The following is a 25767-nucleotide window of genomic DNA, read 5'->3' as shown; positions in this document are numbered from 1 at the left end:
ATGCCTCTCCTCACTAACTCTCCCTCTCACCTAGAGAGAGCCGCTGTGATTAACCCTTCACTCACGAGGAAGGCGGCTTTGGGGGGAATTGGCCAAGGGCCCAGCTAGCGTGGCTGATTCTCACTTTCACCTTTCCCTCTACTGGGAACCTTGTGGCACACCTTATTCCTCCTTTTCTGTGATAGATTTTTATAGTAGTTTTAGAAGTAACAGTGCATGATACCATTTAGGGCAGCAGACGTTGCCCTCTTGTGTGCCATGACCTCAGAAGACAAATATGTCACAGTCGGATGGCCATGGAAGCCACTGATGAGAAAGGGAAAAGCCCAGTAATAGAAGGGTGGATGCTTGCTTGCTTGTTTTTGAAATGTTGTTTTGCTATGTAGCCCCGCTATCCTGAGAATCAGAACCCTCCTGTTTCACCCTCCCAAGTGCTGGGCACATTTGTGGCTTAGAATTTGATTGTTGAGTTTCTGACCACAGAGGAATGTGACATTGGGTACATTGCTGGTCAATTTCAAAAACATGTATTTTTAAATGTCTTAACAGCCCCAAGACATCCCCGACGGTCACCGAGCTCCTCCGCCCCTCGCCCAGAGGAGCAGCAGCACTCGCAGTATTGACACCCAGACCCCGGGGGGTGCAGACAAGGGGAGCAACAACAGCAGCCGCTCGCAGTCTGTGTCCCCCACATCCTTCCTTACCATCTCTAATGAGGGCAGCGAGGAGAGCCCCTGCTCCGCTGATGACCTGCTTGCTGATCCCAGGGATAAAGGTATGATGGGGTGACAACAGGGTACCTCCTGTCTGAGCCTACGCTCTGGTCCTTCTCTGCGGGACACATGCGTCACTGTCTGTGGGATACACGTGTCACTGTCTGTGGGACACACATGTCATTCTCTGTGGGACACACGTCAGGAATTGGGGTCAGCAGGAGCTCAGAACAATTGGAGCACATCTACCTTCGCTGAGGTGCTCGGATGGTGGTCTAGTTAGACTTTGGTTTGTATCTTTATTTTGCAGCATTTATGGTGAATATGGCTTCCTTCTTACTGTGTAGCCTAGTGATTCTCAACCTTCCTAACACTGCGACCCTTTGATACAGTTCCTCGTGCTGTGATAACTCCCAGCCATAAAACTGTTTTCCTTGCTTCTTTATAACTGTAATTTTGCTGCTGTTAGGAATCATAATGGAAATATTTTTGGAGCTAGAGGTTCATTAGGGGTTGTGACCCACAGGTTGAGAACTGCTGGACTAGAGGATTATTTTCCTGGAAAGAACTTTGTTCTTGATCACTTGACTCATTGGAATTTTATTACCTTAATATTTTTTAATTAAATGTGAAGCCTTCAATTTAGTGCTTTTTAGGATACTTCTAGCAAGGATTAACTTGCTTTATCTCAAAACAAAATGAATGTTTAAAGCAAACTGTCAGTCAAGGCTGGAAAGGTGGTCCAGTGGTTCAGAGCCTTGCGTGCAGAGGACCACAGTTCAGTTCCCAGCACCTACATCATCTCTAATAACTCCAGTGGCAGGGGATGTAGGTGCACAGGCAAGCAATTGGGCAACCCATACATGTGAGAATTTTTAAAAAATTTTTAAAGTAAGAGGTACTAATACATAAAAATAACCTAAAACCAGAAGCAATTTGAATATTAAGTACAAAATCTTACCTTTTAAAAGAAACATGAGCCAGGTGGTTGGGGCTCATGCCTTTAATCCCAGCACTTGAGAGGTAGAGGTGGGTGGATCTCCAACTTCTAGGACTGCCCAGGTTACACAGAGAAATTGGGTCTCGAAATAAATAAATAAATAGAAAACAAAAAAGAAGAAAAAAAATGACTATTTTTGATCTGCCTGTATCAGAGAAGTACATTGTGCTATCGTAATCCTAGTTCTTCTGAGTACTTAAAACCATTGTTGTGACAGTTAATTTTGATGGATTTGAGTCCTAGGCCAGCCAGGGCTTCATAGTTAGATCCTTTAAGGTGGTGCTAAGTTGTGGAAGGCGGTTGACTCCCTCTGGCCTCCACATGCACCACGGACACACAGTTTAAGATAAAATCAAATTGGGGGGGGGGGGGGTGGTGAGATGGCTCAGCGGTTAAGAGCCCTGACGTGCTCCTCTAGAGGACCCAGGTTCCATTCCCAGCAAACCACAGGGTGGCTCACAACCATCTGTCTGGTGCCCTCTTCTGGCTCGCAGGCATACATACAGGCAGAACTCTGTATACATAATTTTAAAAAGGCTCAGTCGATAATGCACCTAGTATGCGAACAGGAAAACCCAGTTTGGATCCAGAGCGCCATGTAAAGGCTGCACCTCTGTTAATATGAACATTCACTTCCCACACACGTGTGCAAGGATCAGCCTTGCTGAATTTCTTCTGTTGAAGATGATGTAAAGCATCTCCTGCATTTTTGAGAGTTGATTGTTACTCTGAGTATATAATTGTCAATGCTTTGCATAAGTGCATAGTATACAGTAGTAAAAGTGTGTGTGTGTGGCCATTTCAGAAATAGTTGAAGTTGGAGCTGGAGAGATGGCTCAGTGGTTAAGAGCACTTGGCTGTTCTTCTAGAGGACCTGGGTTCAATTCCCAGCATCCACATGGCAGCTCACAGTTGCCTGCAGCTCTACTTCAGAGGATCTAATACCTTCACACTAGTGCACATAAAATAAAGTTAAATAAAATTTTTTAAAAAGAAAGAAATAGTTGAAGTTTTGTCCTAATCTCCAACCAGTGTCATTTTTTAAAGTGAAACTGAATTCAGAGACACAAACATCACTTTTCAAAATCACTTAAACACAGTACTTAAAAGGGGTACTCTTGAATACCGCGTCTTGAGGAATTGTAAAAATTGGTTGTAAACATCTTTTCCACAGTAAAAACACTGGTTCATACCTGAGCTTAGAGTCATGACTCTAAGCTGGAGGGTTCATGTGGTCTGATGGCGTGTGCAATTGTAATGCATTGTAATGCAGAGTGCATGTGTGGTCTGATGGCGTGTGCAATGTGGAGTGTACGTGTGGTCTGATGGCGTGTGCAGTGCGGAGTGTGCGTGTGGTCTGATGGCGTGTGCAATGCGGGGTGTGCATGCGTGTGGTCTGATGGCATGTGCAGTGCGGAGTGTGCATGTGGTCTGATGGCGTTGCAATGCGGAGTGCCTGCTGTGTTCTAAGCCCAGGCCGCTGTGCTACAGGGTCAGGGACTGGGATTCCATATGTGTTTAATGTTTTGGGTTCTGCACTAAGAAACCTTTTATTCTTGCCAGCGTTTCTGTAACCCCACATTGAATTATGGGGCACCCTATGGGATCACAACCCATAGCTTCATCAGTTGAGTTGTAAAACAGGCTATGATCGCAAACGCCTACAATCTCAGCACTTGGGAGGTGGAAGATAAGGGCTGTTTTAGGTCATCTTTCGCTATATGGTGAGTTCAAGGCCAGTCTGGAAGTATTTGTCAAGAAAAAAAGCAGGCTGGATTTTAAACCACATTTGTAGACTGTTGGTAATTAAGACTTCGAAAAAAATTTGTTAAACTGGATGGTGGTGGTGGTGGTGCATGCCTTTGATCCCAGCACTCAGGAGGCAGAGGCAGGAGGATCTCTGAGTCTGAGGCCAGCCAGGGCTACACAGAGAAACCCTGTCTCAAAAAAATCTAAAAAAATTAAAAATGTTGATTCTATGTTGGATCGATAATATCTGTTAAAATCTGCCCCTTAAACCCATCCTTTCTTCTTTAGCTGTCCTAGGAATAATTGTGTTTCCTGGTACCTTTGTTTTTTAGAGAAGAGTGACTGATGGCACCTGCGAATTTCTTTTATTAAAAAATATGGTCCCAGCATTATTTCCAGTCAAATTTATAGTTTAGATGACAGGTTGAAATTTAGAATACTTATATAACATACCAAGAAATTTAAATGACTGTGGTATGAATTGAGGACATGAGCACTGAGCACAAGTGTGAACTGGGAGTGAGTTCAGAAAATGAGTAGGATTTACCTCTTGTAGATGATGGCAGGTGTGGGCAGAAGGAAGTGTCTGGTGGACTCAGAGACCTACCAGAGGAAGAGCAAGGTGAGGCTGGGAAGTTGGCAGGGCAGGCCAAGAGTTAATAGCAGGCAGCCATTGAAGAGTCTTTTCAAATACATGTGCTAGGAAAAGTAGATACTGCTTGAGTGTATTCAGAGAGTACATGGCATATAAATAAGGCAGCCGGATGTGTGTGCAGTCCAAGGTGAGTGATGAGGCCTAGTCAGGAGTGCAGTAGACGCTAGGGTGGAGTTAGTGGAGAAAGCACTCTCCCTCCCTGCCTTCAGACAGTTCCTGTGCACAAGTCCAGGATTATTACTTACGGTATCAGGATGCATTTTATAACGGTGTCTTTAATAACTCAATGTCATTTTTTTTTTTTACAGAGAATGGAAACAACTCTCCTTTGCCAAAATATGCAACCTCACCAAAACCTAATAACAGTTACATGTTCAAAAGGGAACCTCCAGAGGGCTGTGAAAGGGTCAAAGTCTTTGAGGAGTGCTCGTAAGTACCCCACATAAACACACACACTCGTAAGTTAGAGTTTTCAAACAGGTTGAAAGAGTAGTGTAGCAGTCACAGGTCTGCCACAGATTACATAATTGTTAGCATTCTGAAATGTTTGCTGAAAATAGCCCCGGAATTCCAGTAACGTGTGTACTAGCATTCTAAAGAACGATACTTAATATCTGCCAGCATCCGGTTATTTCAGTTCTGTGCGTGCGTGCGTGCGTGCGTGCGTGCGTGCGTGCGTGCGTGTGTGTGTGTGTGTGTGTGTGTGTGTGCGCGCGCGCGCGCGCCTTGAGTGAGAGCTCTCTCCTAGCAGGGGGTCCTGAGGCTTGAGCTCAGGTTGTCAGGCATGGGTGAGCCAGCTCCCCTGACTCTCTAGAGTCCTTTCTGTGACTTTCTGCATCTCAACTCAATCACCTTCATCCATCTTGTCAGCTGAGAACAGTATTGTTGTATTGTTATCAACTTAACTTTTGCAATTTTTAAATTTTTATGGAATATCATCAAGACCAAAAATATTTGTGGGTGGGGGAATAATTTTTGGAAGACCTGGCAACAAGGAAGATTTTGCTTCAATTATAACTTTAAAGACGAACTGCAAAGATGGTTCAGAGGTTAAGAGCACTGGCTGCTCTTCCAGAGGTTCTGGTTTCAATTCCCAGCACCCTCTTGGTGGCTCATAACCATCCATAATGAGATCTGGTGCCCTCTTCTGGTGTGCAAGCAAACTTGCAAGCAGAACACTGTGTACATAATAACTCTTTTGTTGTTGTTGTTGTTTTTATAGCTTTGTTTTTAAACATTTATTTATTATGTATACAATACTCTGTCTGTGTGCATGCCTGAAGGCCAGAAGAGGGCGCCAGACCTCTTTACAGATGGTTGTGAGCCACCATGTGGTTGCTGGGAATTGAACTCAGGACCTTTGGAAGAGCAGGCAATGCTCTTAACCTCTGAGCCATCTCTCCAGCTCCCTTGTTGTTTTTTGAGTCAGGGTTTCTCAGTGTAGCCTTGGCTGTCCTGGAACTCACAGAGATCCACCTGCCTCTGCCTCCCTAGTGCTGGGATTAAAGGCACAAGTCACTACGGCGCAGCCATAATAGATCTTGAAAAAGAGAGCACTGACTGACTGCTCTTCCAAATGACCTGGTTCCATTCCCACCACCCATGTGGCAACTCACAACTGTCTATAATTCCAGAGGACCCGACACCCATGGCAAAACACACTTAAAAAACAAACAGGGCTGGAGAGATGGCTCAGAGGGTAAGAGCACTGACTGTTCTTCCAGAGGTCCTGAGTTCAATTCCCAGCAACCACATGGTGGCTCACAGCCATCTGTAATGAGATCTGGTGCCCTCTTCTGGCTTGCAAACAGACAGACAGAACACTGTATACAAAAATAAATAAATAATTCTTTAAAAAAAAAACTTTAAAGACTGAGATATAGCTAACAGGTTAAGCTCCTGGGTGGTTCCATCCCCAACATCACACAAAAAAAAACTGAAGCAAGCTTTCTGTTGTTTTGATTTCACGTTTACCTTCTTTTTATCTAAAAATCTTAATAGTTGGTTCAGAAGAATACCTTTTAAATTTTTAATTATACTTGAAAAAACTGGTGTGGAAGTGCAAGCGTTAAGCCTAGCACTGTAGAGGCAGAAACAAAAACCCAGAACAAGCAAGCAAGAAAGAACACTTGGAAACCGCTGCTCATCAAGGTGTAGCCCTGTAGGGGTGTTAGACTCTTCGTGTAGTCAGTGTCTTTGGTGTGTCTCTTCAGAGTCTTGGAACAATCATGTTGGAAAACATATTTGTCTCCTAGCATGTGGGCTTTCTTTTGCTTAAGGAAATGCTTATCTTACTGACCTGTTTTTAAAAAATGTGTCTGTGTCTTAAAAATGATATTTCCAGTATTCAGTGACTTAACAGGATTGGTTGTCTGTTTGTATCCAGGCCAAAACAACTTCATGAAATTCCAGCCTTTTACTGTCCTGACAAAAACAAGGTGAATTTCATTCCTAAGAGTGGCTCTGCTTTCTGCCTGGTGAGCATCCTCAAGCCGCTTCTTCCCACTCCAGATCTTACCCTCAAGGGCTCTGGCCACAGCCTGACAGTCACCACCGGCATGACGACCACTCTGCTTCAGCCCATCTCCATGGCCTCCCTGTCAGCAAATACAGAGCAGGACAGGGTGTCTCGAGGAACCAGTACATTCCTGCCCTCGGCCTCCCTCCATGCACCCCCAGAACCCATTGAAGAAGCCGAAGGATAGGTTCTGGGAACTGAGACCCCGCGGATCACGTGACTGTGATGGTGTTGTGTCCTCCCGGTTGGCTGTGAAGTGCTTTGCCTTTCCAGTGATGTGTGACCACGAGGCCACTGGAGAACTCGTCCCCTGTGAGTGCTCTGCCCCACGCATGAAGGCCGCCGACAGTACTTGCCTCTGTTCTGGAAGCACTGGCTGAAACATGGAAGGAACAGATCACATTTTCATTTGTTTTCAAATTAGACTTGTTTAAAAACAAAACAGACATAAAACCTAATCCCTGCAAACACGGTTTCTGAAGGGAGATGTGGTTGATGCTGCAAGAAAACCATCTTTTATATGAAAATGACTATTTTATAATACCAGTGTCAGTGTCTGAGCATCAAACAGGATGTTCAAAGGATTCTTTGGTGGCCTCTGTTTCTTCTTTCCCTTTTCTAGATGTTGCTTTTCTCGGCTGTTTTCAGCGTTGGGACCAAAGGGATTGTTGACGTTTCCCCAGCAATGTCAATCTCTTGACTGTGTTCTTCCAAATAAGAATCGATAGGTAAATGCATTGAACCAAGTATATATAAAAAGATAAAAAGCAATATTCGTACATTATGTGATTTATGTTTTTTGATGTCAGAAGTTTGTGCTTTGGGTGAAGTATTTGTGAAACTGCTGTTTTCTGCACTGTCCTGCTCACATCCCCGTGTGTGGTCAGCGAAGTGAGTCTGAAGACAGATGCTTTAACATGAGTCAGTGAGCCAAAAGAAACTGAAGTGTGGATCGTTAGCTAGGAGTGTGGCGCTCTCTGGTCTTCTGTGAACTGTGTGTCACGTGGTTCCCTCCTTTGCCGGGTGTCACTACCTTGAATCATCCCTGTATCATAGCCCCAAGAGACCCTGAAATGGCTGTGCATGGATTTCCTCCTCTGCTTTCGTGGTGGTGTTGTCTTGTGGATTTGGTCAGGGTTAGTAGTTTGCCGGGAGTAATCCATTGAGTAGCATTGGTAGCCGAAGAATCCTGAGGACTGACTTTTTCTCTATGGTGGTTGGCACTGAGATTTGTTTGCCTACACATTTTGCCAGTCTCTTCTCCGACATTCTACACACCGGAGGAATAGACAAGAGGTTTAGCGCTTAAACAGCGGGTACCTTTGGGAAATTTTACACAGTTTGGATTTAGGCTCCTCTAATAACCATTGCCAGTGTCCTATGACAGTATTTAATTTCTGGGGTGTGGTAATAAAATGAAGGAGTCGCTCTTTGGAAGTGAATCCTGTCAGTGTTGGTGAGGCACGGTTTGAACACCGTCACACACTACAAAGTTTTAAAGCCTGCAAGAGTGGACTGCCACGTGGAAGGCTAATTCCACACACCGGTCCAGAGTTTCCAGAAAGACCTCGAGGTACTAGCTGTGCATTTCCTGCCTCAGAACGCCTGGCACTTTGACTAGTCTCTCCTTAATTTTAAATGAGGACATTTTAGGTTAATCAGATAACCTTGAGCATCTATGTGAGTCCATCAATTTTTGGTTACGAAGACTGATAAATTTTGTTACTTTTGCCACCCAAAACTTAACTTTCTGGGCATAGCAAATCGTAGTTTCTAAGTCAGAACCTCAGTTGTTTGGGGTGTAGACTTTTCGGTTGGTTGGGTTTTGTTTGTTTTGTCATGCCTGTTGACTTTACTATTTTATCAGTATCAGAAGTACAGAAGAAAGGCTCATGGCAGTCAGTTGAGTTGATCTGAAGGGAGAATGAGGTGTTTAAAAGCAAGAGCTTTGTTTGTTTTATGTAGCCCTAGCTAGTCTGGAACTTGCTACGTGGACCAGGTTGACCACCAACCTCTCTGCCTCCCGAGTGCTGGGATTCGAGGTGTGTGCCACCACGCCCTGCTTGTCATCTTTCTGATGACACTTGAATTCTATTACATTGTTTTATTATTTTGTTGTTGTGCACCACCACTGTCTCGGTTTTCAGAGTGTTAGTGTGTAATCGATTTCTCCCTCTGTGCCGTGCTTGTTGGGCAGGCGAGCCCTGCGGTCATGCGTGCCCTCACGGAACACAGTGGGCACAAGTCTCGGGTCAGTCTGCTCTTGGAACTCTGAAGTTTGGCTGGAAGAATATTGTGAATTTACAAGTAAATGAATTGTACGGCAACCAAACACTTTGAGTTTTAGAGAAATAGAACCTGAGACCTGAAGAAAAAGAAAGGTCTAGGTCCCCCAAAAAACTCTGAACTGCCAGGGCCAAAGGGCTAATTTTTAAGCATATGAGCTTTATTGAAGTCTTAAAATATGTTAACCGTAGGTCCACCTAGCTATTTTATTTAATTCTTAATTTCCAGGTGGTTGGTCTTAAAAATGGGTCTACTCTCCATAGAGGGGGTGTGATTCTGTTCACAGACCCTACTCCATCATGAGGGTTATTCTGTAGAAACTGTACAGCCGTAGAGTAGCGTCAGTGGAAATACAGTTTTTTCCAGTGCTGGGGATTAAACCCAGGGCCTCGTGCATGCCAAGCAAATGCCGTCACTGGCTTATGTCCCCAGTCCCTAATTTAAATTTTTTACTAAAGTTTACTTCCATTGCAGTAAAAGTGGGTGGCATGTATTCTCCCCCCTTTGGCCAAAGGAGCTGTTCCCTAGTTATTTGTCTGTCTGTCTACCCACCCTCAAGCAGTTTCTGCCCTGCCATGATAACACAGGTTTACTGCCTCTGAGGTAGTAAGTCCGTTACTTACCATTGCTTTATGGGCAGTCGTGTTTATAGAAATAATATTTCTGCTTTCTTGGGTTAAATATGACGTGAATGTCAAAATTCTTCCTAGACCAGATTCTTCCTTTCGTTTACTGTGTTTCTTAGACCCTAGGACCATAGCCAGACCTGCCTCTGAGAAGACGCTGTTGCTCACTGGGGTGAATCTGGCAACAGGGAAAGGCTGCTTGTCTTATTTTTTATTGTTTATGTTTTGATTAAAGAAACAGTTGGCTTTTCCTAAAAGTTGTTCTAAAAGAAAATGGCAGAATGTATAGCTGTCTCTGGGATTAGAACTGAGGCGCTAAGGTTTTCCTTCAAGGAAACTAAATTCAAATTGTCATTACTAAATTTGTAAAGTTGAGATTCATTCCTTAATGTTGGGTGTGGGGCGTGTCAAAACTGGACCAATGGAAGTGCTGAATTTGTGAAACAAAGCCAAGATACGTAACTGCACTTTAAGGTTTCTGGGTAACTCTGCCTTCATTCGCGACCCGCAGAGCGGCTCTGAACAGTATTTTGTTTATACAGTCCTGTTGGAGATATATAATTTATGTTTTTTAAACTCTGCATCTTTGTCTCTGTTGATGTAAATCTTTTTTAATGCAATTTTTTAAAGTTATAACAAAATTCTCCCCCGAAAACAGCATTTCCAGCTATAATAAGTATTGTTGTGGACTGTGTCCCTGCAGCTGAGCACTTCCTGCTGCCTCACAGGGGATAGAACTCCTCCTATGTCCAAATAAAGTCTGTTGTTCTTGAGTTCCCGTGTGTTTTTATGAATATTGCCACAAACTCACATTTCTTTCATTCATTCATTCATTCATTCATTCATTCATTCATTCATTCATTTCAGTCATTTTTGTGACATGTATTCTAATAGTTCTTACTAAGAACCCAGAGTCAGATATCAGGGGGTGAAAGCTGAGAGATCAGAGAAGCAGAGCGGCCAGCCACTAGAGAGACCTTTTACTCCCTCAGACAAAAAGGGGAGGGGGTGATCCTGTCTCTACCTCCCTAGTGCTGGGATCACCTTTGTGTGAGCTCTGTTTCTCTGTTAGACAGATCCCTCTGCCTCCTGAGTCTTGGGATTAAAGGTGTGAGCCACCACTCCTTCATGGCTTAGCTCTGCACTCTGATCTACAGGCAAGTTTTGTTAAACAGTATCACACGTTTTTAGCATTTCTAGCCTGATGGAGCATTTGTGTAGTGTGTTCTCGTCCACAGGTTGGCCTCTCCTCCTGGCTCTAGAAGTGAATGTAACCTATCCTCGTGGTAAGTACAAAGCAGACGTGGCCACACACAAGCACACAGACTTGGATTCAGTCACAAGCAACCCACTAATTCCATGTTTGCTGCAGCGCATTTAGCTAGGGAAATCAGTCTGTAGTACATGGAGAAGGCCTTTTCTTTTAATTACTGCAAGATTCTTTGATCTCAGCGGTGTTGAGTCTGTGTCTACGGAGTAGAGCTGGCCAGGTTCGACCAGTGAAGGAGGAGGCGTGTTTATAAGTGAAAGATTTGTTAAAATTAGTAAAGTACATATTTCTGAGCCAGGAATGCTGAGGTAGGAGGCTTACAAGTTCAAGGCCAGCCTCTGCTGTGTTGTGAGATTGTTTCAAAAGAGAAGCCTGGTTGTTAGGAGCACTGGCTGCTCTTCCAGAGGGCCTGGGCTGGTTTCCCAGCCCCACATCGTGCAGCTTCCAACCATACTAAAACTTTGTAAACCTACTAAAGACCTCTTACTAAATTCCAGCACTTGGGAGGCAGAGGCAGGTGGATCCCTTGAGTTCGAGGTCAGTGTGGTCTACAGATGGGAGTTCCAGGACAGCCAGGGCTACACAGAGAAACCCTGTCTTGAGGCACAACAAAAAGGTAAGTACAAAATAAACACACATCCACATATACTACCTCTTAACTGTAACTCACCCCACCCCTACCCCTGCTTCTTTGAGACCGCACTTACTCCTAAATTGCCCAAGCTAGCCTCAGACTCATTATGCAGATTAGGCTGACCTCAAACTCATGATTCTCCTGCCTTAGCTTCCTGTATGTTTGGGATTACAGATGTGTGCGGCTACGCCCATGTTAAAATACCGTTTAATTTTCTAATGTGGTGTCATACCATTGGGCCAACTGGTAGCCTTTTTATCTCATTGGTTCGGTGTTTTTAAACAATGGTCTAGACTTGAATTAAATAATTCAGCCCAGCAGAATAGAAAAGTTTTCTCCAGTGTAGACAGTTGAGCTCTGGCTGTGTGGGTGCTAGGGGAGCTGTCTACCACCTCATAAAATTGTTAGACCTCATAAAACTGTTAGACCTCATAAAACTGTTAAGATACACAGCAAGGTATAATGCAGAACTGTTTCTTACTGTAGAGTACGATAGAAACAAAGCAAAAATTACTGCATTAGATGCAACTTCTGTGTGTGTTTTGGGGGTTGCTAATGATAACTGAAAGCATTTAATGGGGGGCTTAGAATGTTGGATAGGAACAGACAGATGAGCGCTTCACGTCCTGATCTGCTGGCTAAACCCACCACAGTGACACACCTCTGACAAGGTCACACCTCCCGATCTTTCCCAGACTGTGCTACTGCCTGGTGATTAAGCATTTTCATTCAAATCACACAGTTGGTTTGATTTTAGTCCTTTTGAAACACATAGGATTGGAGAGAAGGCTCAGTGGTTGAGAGCACTGGCTGTTCTTCTGAGGTCCTGAGTTCAATTCCTAGCACCACATGGTGGCTCACAGTCTCTATGATGAGATCTGGCGTCCTCGTCAGGCCTGCAGGCATACACATAGACAAAACACTGTACATAATAAATCTTAAAAGAAAACACATAGTAAAAAGATTTGTCGTAGCCAGGTGGCGGTGGCACACGCCTTAAATCCCAGCACTCAGGAGGCAGAGTGGATCTCTGTGAGTTCGAGGTTAGCCTAGTCTTCAGAGTGAATTCCCGGTCAGGCTCCAAAACTACAGAGAAACCATCTTGAAAAACAAACATTTGTCATGAATGTTCTGATGAGTAAAAACGAGTGTTTGTCTCCACCTGCCTGGGACAGCCTTGCTGGAGGGGCCTCAGGTGGTCTGGGGGGTTAGCTCTGCCTCTGCTGCCTAGTGGCCATGGGACTTGGAGCCTGAAGTCACCGTTCTGAACTTAAGGAGCTGCTGTCCCTTGAGTAGGTTATTAAGAGACTTTTTATTTGTATTTTATTTTTTTCCTTTTTTTTTTTTTTGTTATTTTTATTTTTATTATGTTTGGGGGGGCGGGGGGGCTGGAGAGATGGCTCAGAGGTTAAGAGCACTGACTGCTCTTCCAGAGGTTCTGAGTTCAATTCCCAACAACCACATGGTGGCTCACAGCCATCTGCAGTGAGATCTGGTGCCCTCTTCTGGCCTGCAGGCATACATGCAGACAGAACACTGTATACATAATAAATAAATAATCTTTTAAAAAAAGGATGAGGGGTCGGTGATGGAAATGGTCTCAAATTCACTGTAGTGTTTAAGGTATAATCTAGTCAAAAGATGCAGCCCAGACCGGTTGTCAGACCGGTCTTTGTGGTCTCCCCAAGAAGCAAGGGACTGATGCGCAGATAACAAAATTGGAATTAAGTAGCCAACCGAGGTCATGTCTGGGAAATGTCAGTCTCTAGGATTTTCTCTAGAACATGCAGCTGTGTGGCACTCACCTGTACCGGCAATACTGTCTGTGGTTGCCAGTCACAGCCTTGTCCTTGTGGGCTCCGCCAATTCAGCACACCAAAGGAAGGATGCCGCAGAGATACCAGGTTGTGACCTAAGAAGTTGGTAACACATGCACTTTGGTTTCTGATTTTGCTACATCTGCAAAAGTGAAAAATGTTTTTCTCTAATCTGGGGAACTTTCCTTTTAGAGAATCTGAAATTAGCTCCCGTCGTGTGTAATCTTGTTGTGATACTGCTGCTTGCTGACACTGTGCTGTGGAGGGGGCGCAGCCCCTGAGTGCTCTAGACAAGTAAGTACTCAACGATATCCCCCAGCACCCGTGAGACAGGCTGGTGGATCTCTTGTGAGTTCAAGGACAGTCAGGGCTATACAGAAATCCAATTAGAACAAACACTTCAAGAGCCTGACTAATGGCATCAAGCAGGTCTTTTTACTTTGAATTAAAAAAAAAAAAATTATTTTGTGTACAACATTCTGCCTGCAGGCCAGAAGAGGGCACCAGATCTCACTATAGGTGGTTGTGAGCCACCTTGAGGTTGCTGGGAATTGAACTCAGGTCCTGTGGAAAGAGCAGCCAGTGCTCTTAACCTCTGAGCCATCTCTCCAGCCCCGTTTTGACTTTGTGTTTACTCTTTGGCCAGTGAGTGAGTGGCGGTATGTGCTGACTGATTGCTCAGAGGCCCCATCCATGGTGCATGGAGTTTTCACTGCACTCTGTAGCCTTCGGAATGGTGCAGAGGCCACGGAGAGGTATAATCCACTTTAACCACCACTTTCTCCTCAGCCTGGGCATGGCACATTTAAACTCCTGTCTGAGATAGGTCTGAATGCATTATTTCTAGTACGACTGGACTAATGTTTTTAGTTTAATTTTCCCTCTAGTTTCTTTATCCCAAGAGTCAAGTCTATTTCAGTGCTCAAAATGTAGCCTTGCCACTTTGTCCTTTGTTATTTTTTATTGAAAAAAAAAAAAATATATATATATATACACACACACACACACACACACACACTAATTCCTTGGTCTTTTACTTGTTTTGATTTTCATTTTTGTGTTTTGGGAGGTTTTGTTGGTGTTGTTTGGTACAGGGTTTGTCTGCGTATCCCTGGCTGTCCTGGAACTCACTCTCTTACTATGTAGAGCAGGTTGGTCTTGAACTCACAGAGATCCGCCTGCCTCTGCCTCCCAAGTGCAGGGATTAAAGGTGGCGCCACCACTGCCCAGCTTGTGTTTGGGAATTTCTTTCTGTTCTTGTCTTCAACAGATCAGGCTAAATGCCATGGCATTTCATGGGTTATTATTTCTAGTTCTATTTCAGATTTTGATATTTGATTGAATTCATTATGTAAAACAGATCCTTCTTTTCTTGTACCTTGGATTGAGCTTTCTCTTTTCTTTTTAGACAGGGTTTATCTGTGTAGCCCTGGCTGTCCTGGAACTTACTTTGTAGATGGAGTTGGCCTCGAACTCAGAGATCCCCCTCCCACCTCTGCCTCCACACCCAGTTATTCGTTTATTTTTATTTTAAGGATTTATGTGTGAGAGACAGACATATGGCAGAAGGTTGAGACCAAAGGGCAGCATGGTGTGTCTACCTGTGTGGTTCTCCATCTTATTTCAAATTGTGTATATGTGCAGATGTTCATGGGTTCTGGAAGAGGGTGTCAGATCTCCTTGAAGCTATGAGCCAAAATGAAACAGAACTTAACATTGGACCGTTTCTCCAACACCTCTACCTTAATTTTTAAGATGGTGTCTCTCCCTGAGCCTAGAGCTCACTGGACTGGCTAGCCAGTGAGTCCCCAGGATTTGCCATCTCCACATCTAAATGCTAGGAGACAATGAACAACCATCACTTCACCCATGAGCCAGCTAGTCCTTGGGCCATCTGCAGCAGCATCTTGTGCTCTTTGACAGAGGGAGGTCCAGAAGTAAATCTCAGGTTTTTAAATAGGAAAATAGTGTGAACTTGGATTGAACAATTTAGAGAGCACACTGCTTTATGCCATCTGTAATCTGTATTAAAAGCAGCTCAGAAAGAGAGCACTTTAAACTGACTTGTCCTAATACTGTAAGCCTTGTGTATTTCTAGATCTATAAAATAGGGAATATGGCTGGGTGTGGTGGTGCACACTTTTAATCCCAGCGCTCAGGAGGCAGAGGCAGGTGGATCTCTGTGAGTTCAAGGCCAGCCAGGAGTGTTACCAGAGAAACCCTGTTTCAAAAAACAAAATGGGGGAGGATATGAAATAAATAGCCAGAGTGAGAAGAAATATTTCCTCTTGAAATGCAGTTTGTCTCTAGTGATAATAGCGCTATACTCTACAATTAAAAATCTCAAATACAAATTACACCAATCTGATTTTATGACTTGGCATTTGTGCATCTCCTGAGAATGCAAATGTGGCTGCACTGGGGCTTTTCTAACTTCCTATGACGTCTTATCAGCAATAAAATAAGGCAGAATATAGGCATTTCTTCCGTTCAATAAAAGATACCCACTTTGACAAAGATGTTCCCAGGTTTCCTTTGGTCAGGATAATTTGTGCCATCCCTGGCAGCTGCCTTCTTTTTTTTTTTTTAAACTTCCTTTTTATGAATGTTTTGTCTGTATATATACTTGCAGGCCAGAAGATAGAATGAAAATCCCACTATAGATGGTTGTGAGCCACCATGTGGTTGCTGGGAACTGAACCTGGAAGAGCAGCCAGAGCTCTTAACCACTGAGCCATCTCTCCAGCCCTTCCCTTCTTTTCTTATCATGTTGGTTCAATACAGCAAAATGTCTTTTTCTTTTTTAATAATTTATTTTTATCTCATGTGCATTGGTGTTTTGCCATGGGTGTCCAGTCCCCTGGACCTGGAGTTACAGATGGTTGTGAGCTGGTTGCTGGGAATTGAATTCAGGTCCTCTGGAAGAGCAGCCAGTGCTCTTAAACTGCTAACCCCTCTCTCCAGCCCTGCAAAAATGTCTTTTTCAACCACAAGATTGTTAATGATTGAGCCTCAAATTACTTAATCATGAGAAAATAGAATAACTTTCATTTAATAAGCAATCAAATGGAATTGTTTGAGTTGAAGTTATAACACAACTTAGTATTTTCAAAGTTATGTATTGTGTTACTTCTTGATCAAGCAGGAAATAAGTCATACACTGTACCTAAAGGGTGACCTAAAACTGAGCAGTGATAATTGTATGTGTATCGATTTGTGGTGACTTTGATCTGGGAAAATGGAAGGTATTGGCCCTTTATTTTCATAGTTGAGGGTCTAGGCTTTGTGTGGAGAGGGCATTGATCTTCTACTCACTGAGGTGTGATTTTACACCAGAGAACAGGCTGCTTCAGATGCCTGTGAGGAAGATATACTGTGAAGTAACGCACCGGGAAGAATACTTTTGCAAAGAAAAATAGCACAGACCCAAGATGTAGGATTTTGTTCCTTGAGGTCGAGGGAAAACCCCCAAATTAAAGGGTGAGCAGGAAAGGGCAGGGAGCATGAGCTACGCTTTCACCAGCTTGTCCAGCGGCCACTAACCAGCCTGCCCTCCAGAACCTAGATCCTAAACTCTGCAGTATCTTCTGCTTACTAATCATATGTCACCTCAGGAGTCAGGAAGAACACAGGCCGCTCCTCACTTTCTGTGGATGTTTCCACGTCTGTCAGAAAGCCCTCTGGATTAAACCGTGTGGAGAAACGAGAGAACACAAATACGTATCAAGACGCGGCGTTAGGAACTGCCCCTGTTGGTCATGCGGAAGTTCTGTAGCAGTCTGAAACTGTCGGGTCTGTCCAGGCTCCATGTCCACCCTGCTACTAATGGCGGCACGTGGTGTCTCCATGATCGCGTGTGAGCGAACGGAACATCGCATTTGTCTTCCAAATACAGAAAAGCAAGCACGAGTTTCTCTAATTTCAGTGAAGCGGACTGAATTCTCTTGCTCTACGTTGCAATCAGGGAAAAGGCTTTCTATTCTGTTGCTGTTCCCCCGAACAGAAAACACCTCCAGTATCAAAAAACTAACCCCAAATGACCGCCGCTTTATATCCTATTCTTAACCCGCTCACAGCAAACTGACTTGAATGTAAAACACTTCCCAAAGAAACACGCCATACTCCTGAGATTCAGACATAAGTTTGGTTTCTCAGTATTGCAAACTCGGGAGTTTCTAAAAATTTCCACAATCAACAGCTTTCACATCCAGCACAATAAATACACAGGCTTCTCAGACACCAGACCCTCAGTCCTGTCCTGAACACATGCGTCTGTGTGTGGTGGCAGGGAGACTCCTCTCCACAAAGGCCAGCGCTGCACAGTTGCCGCCTTGAGACCCCTGAACCTGGGGTCCCAGTCAGGCGTTGAGAAGTTCATCTTCTGAGTGTCCGATGGCGTCTGGGTTGGAGAGCGGATCCAAGTCTGCAAATAGATTGAACCAGGCTGACATGTCTTGGTTACCATTGTTGGGGGCTAGTAAAAAAGAGAGACATTGAAGAGATTCAGCTTTTGGCAATAATATTTTTGTACTACTTTAGTCATTTTTGAAGCAGATGCTCCTTAATAATGAAGTTGGCTGACATTGATTCACTGTGTCCCTTAACGACAAATTGAAAATGCAAACACAGGAAACGTGCTTAGCCTGAACTCATTGTGTCGGGGATGTTGACAAGGATTACGTGAGAAGCAGTCTCAGGTGATTTATAGAACGCTCTCAGGTAAGGTTGAAAGTTACAGTAACTTCCTCCCGAGAAAACTTGAACTCTGCTAAAATCCTCTTTATTGGGGCTGGAGAGATGGCTCAGTGGTTAAAAGCACTGGATGCTCTTCCTCCAGAGGAACCAGGTTCAATTCCAAGGACCCACATGGCAGCTCACAGCTGTCTGTAACTCCAGTTCTAGGTAATCTGACTTCCTCACACAGACATACGTGCAAGCAAAACACCAATGCACATAAAATAAAATATTCAGCCTTGCTGTGATGGGCGCAGGTCTTTAATCCCAGGAGGCAGAGGCAGGTAGATCTGAGTTCAAGGCCAGCTTGATCTACACAGCCAGTTCCAGGACAGCCAGGGCTATAAAGATAAACCTTGTCTCAAAAAAACATAATATTTGAAAAATGTTAGACATAAAGGGAAAAAATTCTAATTTTTATTTCTCTTTTGAGGCAGGCTCTTGCTGTGTAGCTCAGGCTGGCTGCAGATTTGTGATCCTCTAGATTACAGGTATGTTCCATCATGCCCAGTGCTTGTCAAAACATTTGCTAGCAAGGGCTGCGGAGATGGCTCAGCAGCTACATGCCAAGTTTGATCCCCAGGGCGCACATAGAAGGAGAGAAACACACGTTTTTCCCTCTCTAAAGGTAACTTTAAAAAGGTAAAACAAACAAACCAGTTGGGTGGTGGTAGCAGATGCCTTTAATCCTAGCACTCAGGAGGCAAAAGCAGATAGTTTGAGGCCAATCTGGTCTACAGAGTGAGTTCCAGGATAGGCTCCAAACCACAGAGAAACCAACCCTGTCTTAACCCCCACCCCCAAAAAAGTTAACACATTTTGATAAGAACATCATGTCTCAGATCCAAGTTGTTTTCTTGTATGTTTTTGCGTGTGGTAGTTTGAATGTAATTGGCCCCCATAATCTCATTGGAAGTAGCACTATTAGGAGGATGGCTTGGTTGAAGTGCTTATTGCCTTGGTATGACCTTGTTGGAGGAAGTATGTCACTGTGGCTGGGCTTTCTTGTGCTCAAGATACCACCTGCTATCCTCCAGCAAGTCAGCCTGCACACCACAACACTCCCTGCCGTGATAATGGACTGAACTCTGAAACTGTAAGTAAGCTCCCTCGATTAATTTTTTTTTTTTTTTTTTGAGTTGTCATGGTCATGGTGTCTCTTCACAGCAATGGAAACCCTAAGACAGCTTGGTTTTGGTTTTTTGAGACAGGGTTTCTCTGTGTAGACTTGGCTGTCCTGGAACTCTCTATAGACCTGGCTGGCCTTGAACTCACCAAGATCCATCTGCCTCTGTCTCCCGAGTACTGGGATTAAAGGTGTGCACCACCACTGCCCTGCGGTAGGTCATTTCCAAAGGCTACTAGTCCCTTGTCTTTGGGGTACTGTATTCAAACACCATGACCAAAAGCAGCTTGGGGAGGAAAGGGTTTGACTTCCTTGCCTCCTCTGTCCAACTGAAAGAAGTCAGGACAGAGGCTCAAACAGGGCAGGAACCTGGAGGCAGAGCTGATGCAGAGGCTGCTTACTGGCTTGTTTCCATGGCTTGTTCTGTCTGCTTTTTTATAGAGCCCAGTCCAGAGTCCATCAGTCCAGAGATGGAACTACCTACAACGGGCTGGGCCCTCCCCCATCAATTACTATTTAAGAAAATGCCCTATAGGCTTGTCTACTGCCTGCTCTTAGGGAGGAAGTTTCCCAATTGAGTCTCCCTTCTCTTTCATTCTGGCCCATCCAACACAGTGGCCTGGCTCATCCTGTTACAATCTTTGAGTACTGGCATCTGGGGATTAGAAGTATGTGTCTGGGTATACCATGTTTACATTGTTTCAGTTACATGTTAGACTGAGTCCGCCCTGCACTTGATGGATGAACACTGCTTCTCAGCTGTCCTGGATTTCAGTTTCAGCTTGCATTTAATGATTAATGAAGTGGCACACTTAATGAGTTAATTTTTTCCCCTTTTTAAAAAATATTATGTATACAATATTCTGTCTGTGTGCATGTCTACACACCAAGAGGGCACCAGACCTCATTACAGATGGTTGTGAGCCACCATGTGGTTACTGGGAATTGAACTCAGGACCTTTGGAAGAGCAGGCAATGCTCTTAACCACTGAGCCATCTCTCCAGCCCCCCTTTTCCCCCTTTTTTTGTTTGAGACAGGGTTTCTCTGGCAGTCCTAAAACTTGCTCTGTAGACCAGGCTAGATCCACCTGCCTCTGCCTCCCAAGTGCTGGGTTTAAAGGTGTGTGCCATCACTGCTTAGCATGAGTTAAATTTTTTATTTTTTTGAGACAGGGTTTCTCTGTAGCTTTGGAGCTTGTCCTGGAACTCGCTCTGTTGTAGACCAGGCTGGCCTCAAGCTCACAAAGATCTGCCTGTCTCTGCCTCCCAAGAGCTGGGATTATAAGCATGCGTCACCACCGCTCGGCTGTGTTAATTTCTAAGTTACAGATTTTCCAATATTACTTTTTACCCAGAGCTGACACCGTCTTTCCCTGCTCTTCCTTCCCTGACAAAGCAAAGCAGCCTCCGACATACAGGTAAACTGTGTCTTTCTCACGGCCTCTGCTTGTTTTTGTTTGAGACTGAGACTCACTATATGGCCTAGGCTGGTCTTGAAATCATAAAGATCCACGGGCCTCCACATCCCGAGGGCTGGATTAAAAGCCACTATGCCCGGTAGTGTCTTCACTTTTTGTGTTTGGTGAGCCATGACTGTCTGTCCTCTGCCATCTGCACTGGAGCAGGCTGAGGAACAGGTACAGCTCCTAGCACGTCAGGCCAGCACCACACACAACCAACCTATAGCTACAGAACCGGGGGCCACTGGGACTGCAACCTTTGCTCCCTTTTTGGTTCTTGGCTTCTGTGAGGTAAACAGGCCTCCTTCACCAAGTCCCGGCCATGATATACTACTTTGCCACACGTGCAGAAGCAGTGACCAACTGACCAGACTAAAGCTCCTAAACCATGAGCCACAGTACAGCGGAATGCTAGCGTACAGAGAGAGGATGCAGTGAGCAGGTTGTCTAGCATGTGAGGCCCTCGGTTCTACACCCAGCACCACAGAGGAGGAGGGAGGACGACCGGGAAGAAGGAAGCTGGGAGAAAAATATGATTCAATAGCAACTATAATAATAAACATTATGTAAAATTACTAATGATTGAGATTATAGCCCTTCACCTATAATCCTAGTTCTCAGGAGGTTGAGGCTGGAAAACCAAGAGTTCAAGGCCAGCCTGGCTACATAGTGAGGTCCCTGTCTGCCATTTAAATTATTTCAGTTCAGAGTTGGGCATTGGTGGCTCATGCCTTTAATCCCAGAACTTGGGAGGCAGAGGCAGGAGGATTTCTGTGAATTCAATGCCAGCCTGGACTACAGAGCGAGTTCCAGGACAGGCTCTTAAAGCTACAGAGAAACCCTGTTTTGAAAAAACAAAACAAGAAACTACAACAAAATTTCAGAACACACAAAATACAGAGCCAGGTGTGGTTTGCAGGGATTATGGCTGCAAGTGTGGCAACGTTCTGAAAAACCAAACACTACATAGGGATACTTTATTTTTTCGTTTTTCTATAATGCTAAATTTGTTGAAAAATTTTAAAGTTTTGTTGAAAAATTTTAAAGTATTGCTATCATAAGAATTTGGAAGTCTGCCCAACACTTGAGCACAAAATTATTAGGTGTAGTGATGATTGTAAACTAGAAAAAATAATTCAAATGGATAAGAGATTATGCATGGGAAGAGACAAGTCAGAGCAGTGTGGACCAATCATGTGTTCAGGAGGATACCACCTATCCTTATGCGGCAAATGCCAGGATGAATGACCTCTGAGGTCATCAGGCCAAATAATGTGACCTGTCACCAAATCCCAAAGCCTGTCCTAGTGACGAGAAGCATCTGAAGCAATGAGATCGGCTGATGGGGAAACTGGATGGCAGCCCATGTCGGTACACAGCGCTAATCCCACAGAATTGAGGTATCCGAGGTGCCTGGGTCATTCCTATCCAAGGCCTCTTCTGAGCTGGGGTCACTCAGTGATGGAGCACATGCCTACCATGGATGATGCCTGGCTTTTTTCTTCACACTATGAGGCAAAGTGGTCCTTTTCTAAATTCTCCTGAATTTTGCTATTCATGAATGGAAAGAAATGACTTACATTTTAATTTCTTTGGACGCTGTGAAGGCACCGGCAGGGTATCGGGGTGTTCTGATCCCTCTTGGGAGCCCCAGCCTTTGGGGGAAGGACAGACAGAGAAACAAGTGTCAACAGCGAGATCCTCCTGTCTGTGCTAGAGAAGCTCTTGATCGGCCAATCCCTCTCCTTAGTGTGTAGCTTCCTTAGTGTGTAGCTTAATGGAGAGTGGTGTGTTTATAGCTAAGGATATTTAGAGAGGTTTGCAGTTTCTACACTTTTTCCGATTTGTTGGATTACTGTTTTTCCTTCCTTTCTGTATTTGATATTAAGGATTGCTCGTTTACTGTGCTAGACGTGATGGGCTAATAATGCCCATTTTTACTTTTATTTACTTTTAGGATATCAACAAACCCTTAAAGATGACTTAATCACTTCGCATATGCCTGTGGTTTGCCTTTAGATACAGTGTGAACAGAAGTGTTTTACTATAAAGTACAGACATTGACTGCTGCTGGATGTCATGGGAGTTTTTCAGCACACAGTATCTGGGGGACAAGATACAAGGATATAAGAAACTACACAGCTATAAAAACAGGAACCAGGTCACTTCAGTCCCGGAGGATGTGAACACCACTGCCGTGTGTGTTAGAAAGTTCAAGGATTGGATTAGAAGACGTGAGTCTGAGCTCAAGTGAAGACCTAATGGGAGCTGAAGGAACAGTAGTGGCCTTTTAATCCCAGCACTCTTGAGTTACAGCCCAGCCTGGTCTACAGAGTGAGTTCCAAGACAGCCGGAGCTACACAGAGAAACCTTGTCTCAAAAATCCAAAAAAGAGAAGGCAGCTGCTGCCGCCATGGTTCCCTCAGGGATCTGGAAGTACTTGGTGGGGCTGGAGAGATGGCTCAGAGGTTAAGAGCACTGACTGCTCTTCCAGAGGTCCTGAGTTCAATTCCCAGCAACCACTTGGTGGCTCACAACCATCTAATGAGATCTGGTGCCCTCTTCTGGCCTGCAAGTGTACATGCAGACAGAACACTGTACACATAATATACTTGGTGGTGGTGATGGTATTTTGCACTGAGTCGGAGGTGAGAGGAAGAGGCAGACATGTTTATCCTAACGGCCGCGCTGACACCAGAAGTGTGGAGGGCGAGCTGAGGGGTTGATGTGGGATTCTTGCAGCAACACAGGCAACCACGTGAAGTTCTGAGTGGACTGGAGCCAGACTGGGCTCAGTGTGACAACAGCACAGGTCCAGGGGCAGACGACTCCCAACGTGTGGCCATAGACACAGGGCGATGGGATTGCCGGTGACTCCTCCTCTAGACAGCCCTCTGCCCATATCCCCACCTACTCCAACTCCAGTAGCCTCCACTCCGGCTGCCCCCCCCCTTTCTCTCATTCTGAATCTTTTTTTTTTTTTAAAAAGCTCTGCTTGGGGTCTGAGCAGTTATTTATTATGTATACAGTGTTCTGCCTACACACCAGAAGAGGGCACCCGATCTCTCATTACAGATGGTTGTGAGCCACCATGTGGTTGCTGGGAATTGAACTCAGGAACTCTGGATGAGCAGCCAGTGCTCTTAACCTCTGAGCCATCTCTCCAGCTCCTCATTCTGAATCTTAATTTTTCTAGGGGTGGTAGTGGCATCATCTGACCCAGGAGTGGTTTAACAGATGACGCAGTCAGTGGGGAACACATGGGTTTGGAGGAGGCAGCAAGGACACAGCCCTTGTTTCAGACTTCTTGTGCTATTTGGATTTGATATTTTTTTCCTGTTGACTGCCATAACTGCAGATTTTATCTTGCAGTGGTGAAGTTAAAATCAATTTCCCTTGATTCTAGCATCAATAACCACAATAGTTTTGCTTAGCAAACACAAAGCACACGTCCAAATGTCTCGTCAACACTTACTTTTGGAAGCTCCTTCCGCATGAAGGCCGAGGTCCAAGAGCTGTGAAGGGAGGAACTGGGAGGCTCCCACCGGAGGCTCCTGGGCTGTGAGGCCAGCACTGGGGCTCCCACAGGCTGTCTGACATTCCTGGGGAAGCTCACTAGCACTCGAAGAAGTGGGGCTCAGGAGGCTGTTCAGAAATGCGAATTCCTTCTCAAAGTCATCTCCTTCCAGCGAGTCTCTAGGCAGAGCTTTTGCCACTGCTGGTTGAGAACAGAAAGAGGAAATGAGGAGGATGTAGAACTAATTCTGCTTTTCCCTTATGGCATTAACACGATTTTAAACAACTATATTTGCCGGACGGTGGTGGCTCATTTTAATCCCAGCATTTGGGAGGCAGAGGCAGGTGAATCTCCGAGTTTGAGGCCAGCTTGGTCTACAGTGAGGGAGTTCCAGAATACTCAGGTCTAAAGTCTCAAAAAAACCAACCAAACAAAAACCCTTTCCTATATTCTTCCTTCTTCCTTGATGGCAGTCTCAAATTTGGCTCAGAGGTTGTTCATCCTGTTACCAGCTTAACAAAAGATTTTAAAATTATAGTTGGATTGAGTCTGCGGTCTTTTCTCAGGGGTCACAGACTAACAGTTCCCTTCTTACACCCAATGTGGTTCCTGGGCAATGAACTCAGTCATCAGGTTTGCTGGCAAGAGCCATTCCACCCACTCCCAACCCGACGTTTTGGATGGGGGTTGGGGATCCAAAATCAGGCCCTTTTGGACATCTACCCAATCCCTGCCTTGTTTTCATATTTTATATATTTTATATGTATAGTGTTTTGCCTGCATGTATGTACATGTACCAGTGAGCATGGTTGGTGTCCATAGAGGACAAAGAGGGTGTTAGATCACATGGCCCTAGAGTTACAAATGGTTGTGAGCCACCAAGTGGGTACTGGGAATCAAACCTGGGTCTTCTGGAAGAGGAACCAGCATTTTTAACCACTGAGCCATCTTTTCAGCTCCACAATTAATATTTTTTGGAGACTTATTTATGTATATGGGTGCTTTTGTCTGCATGTACATCTGTACACTAGATAGGCATTGGAATTCATGAAACTATAATTCTAGAGAGTTGTGAGCCTGTTAAACACTGAGCCATCTCTCCAGCCTTCTACTTGCTGTGGGATAATGCTTTTGTACACTGTAAAGATTTATCACTCATATTGGTTTAATAAAACATTGATTGGCCAGTAGCCAGGCAGGAAGTATAGACGAGGCACTCAGAATTCTGGGAAGAGTAAGTCACCAGACAGACACAGGAAGCAAGATGAAAATGCCTCACTGATAAAAGCTGCCAAGTCATGTGGATAAACATAGACAAGAATTATGGGTTAACTTAAGTTGTAAGAGCTAGTTAATAAAATTTCTGAGATAGGGCTGGAGAGATGGCTCAGTGGTTAAGAGCATTGCCTGTTCTTCCAAAGGTCCTGAGTTCAATTCCAAAAATCCACATGGTGGTTTACAACCATCTGTAATGAGGTCTGGTGCCCTCTTCTGGCCTGCAGGCATACACAAAGACAGAAAATTGTATACATAATATTTTTTTAAAAATGGCTGAGGGGGGAGGGAAATGGGAGGCGGTGGCGGGCAAGAGACAGAAATCATAAATAAAAATTAAAAAAAAATGTCTGAGGGGATGGAGAGATGGCTCAGTGGTTAAGAGCA

The 25767-nt window shown here is 44.5% G+C and overlaps 2 protein-coding genes across 4 annotated transcripts in view; one reads left to right on the top strand and one right to left on the bottom strand.

Moving 5' to 3' along the window:
- Fam117b (family with sequence similarity 117 member B) overlaps nucleotides 1-10320 on the top strand; it is a 55719-nt gene extending 45399 nt beyond the window's left edge. The window contains exons 6-8 of the mRNA XM_050159255.1: nucleotides 550-775; nucleotides 4426-4546; nucleotides 6504-10320. Coding sequence (XP_050015212.1) covers nucleotides 550-775; nucleotides 4426-4546; nucleotides 6504-6822 — 666 coding nt within the window. The 3' untranslated portion in view covers nucleotides 6823-10320. The remainder of the gene's footprint in view (nucleotides 1-549; nucleotides 776-4425; nucleotides 4547-6503) is intronic.
- Nucleotides 10321-16373: 6053 nt separating this feature from the next.
- The window catches only part of Ica1l (islet cell autoantigen 1 like), a 40491-nt gene continuing 31097 nt past the window's right edge, over nucleotides 16374-25767 (bottom strand). The window contains exons 9-11 of one of the 3 annotated variants that reach the window (XM_050159267.1): nucleotides 24064-24306; nucleotides 22169-22243; nucleotides 16374-17742 (exon numbers count right to left, since the gene is read on the bottom strand). In XM_050159267.1, coding sequence (XP_050015224.1) covers nucleotides 17627-17742; nucleotides 22169-22243; nucleotides 24064-24306 — 434 coding nt within the window. In that variant the 3' untranslated portion in view covers nucleotides 16374-17626. The remainder of the gene's footprint in view (nucleotides 17743-22168; nucleotides 22244-24063; nucleotides 24307-25767) is intronic. The other 2 variants (XM_050159268.1, XM_050159269.1) reach the window with 2 other exon arrangements.

Source organism: Alexandromys fortis, unplaced genomic scaffold, assembly GCF_014885135.2.
Source record: "Alexandromys fortis isolate MF-2015 unplaced genomic scaffold, M_Fortis_MF-2015_v1.1 scaffold_65, whole genome shotgun sequence".
NCBI classification, from domain to species: Eukaryota; Metazoa; Chordata; class Mammalia; order Rodentia; family Cricetidae; genus Alexandromys; species Alexandromys fortis.
Note: the sequence above shows the minus strand (reverse complement) of the source record. Positions and strands in the feature narration are given on the sequence as shown.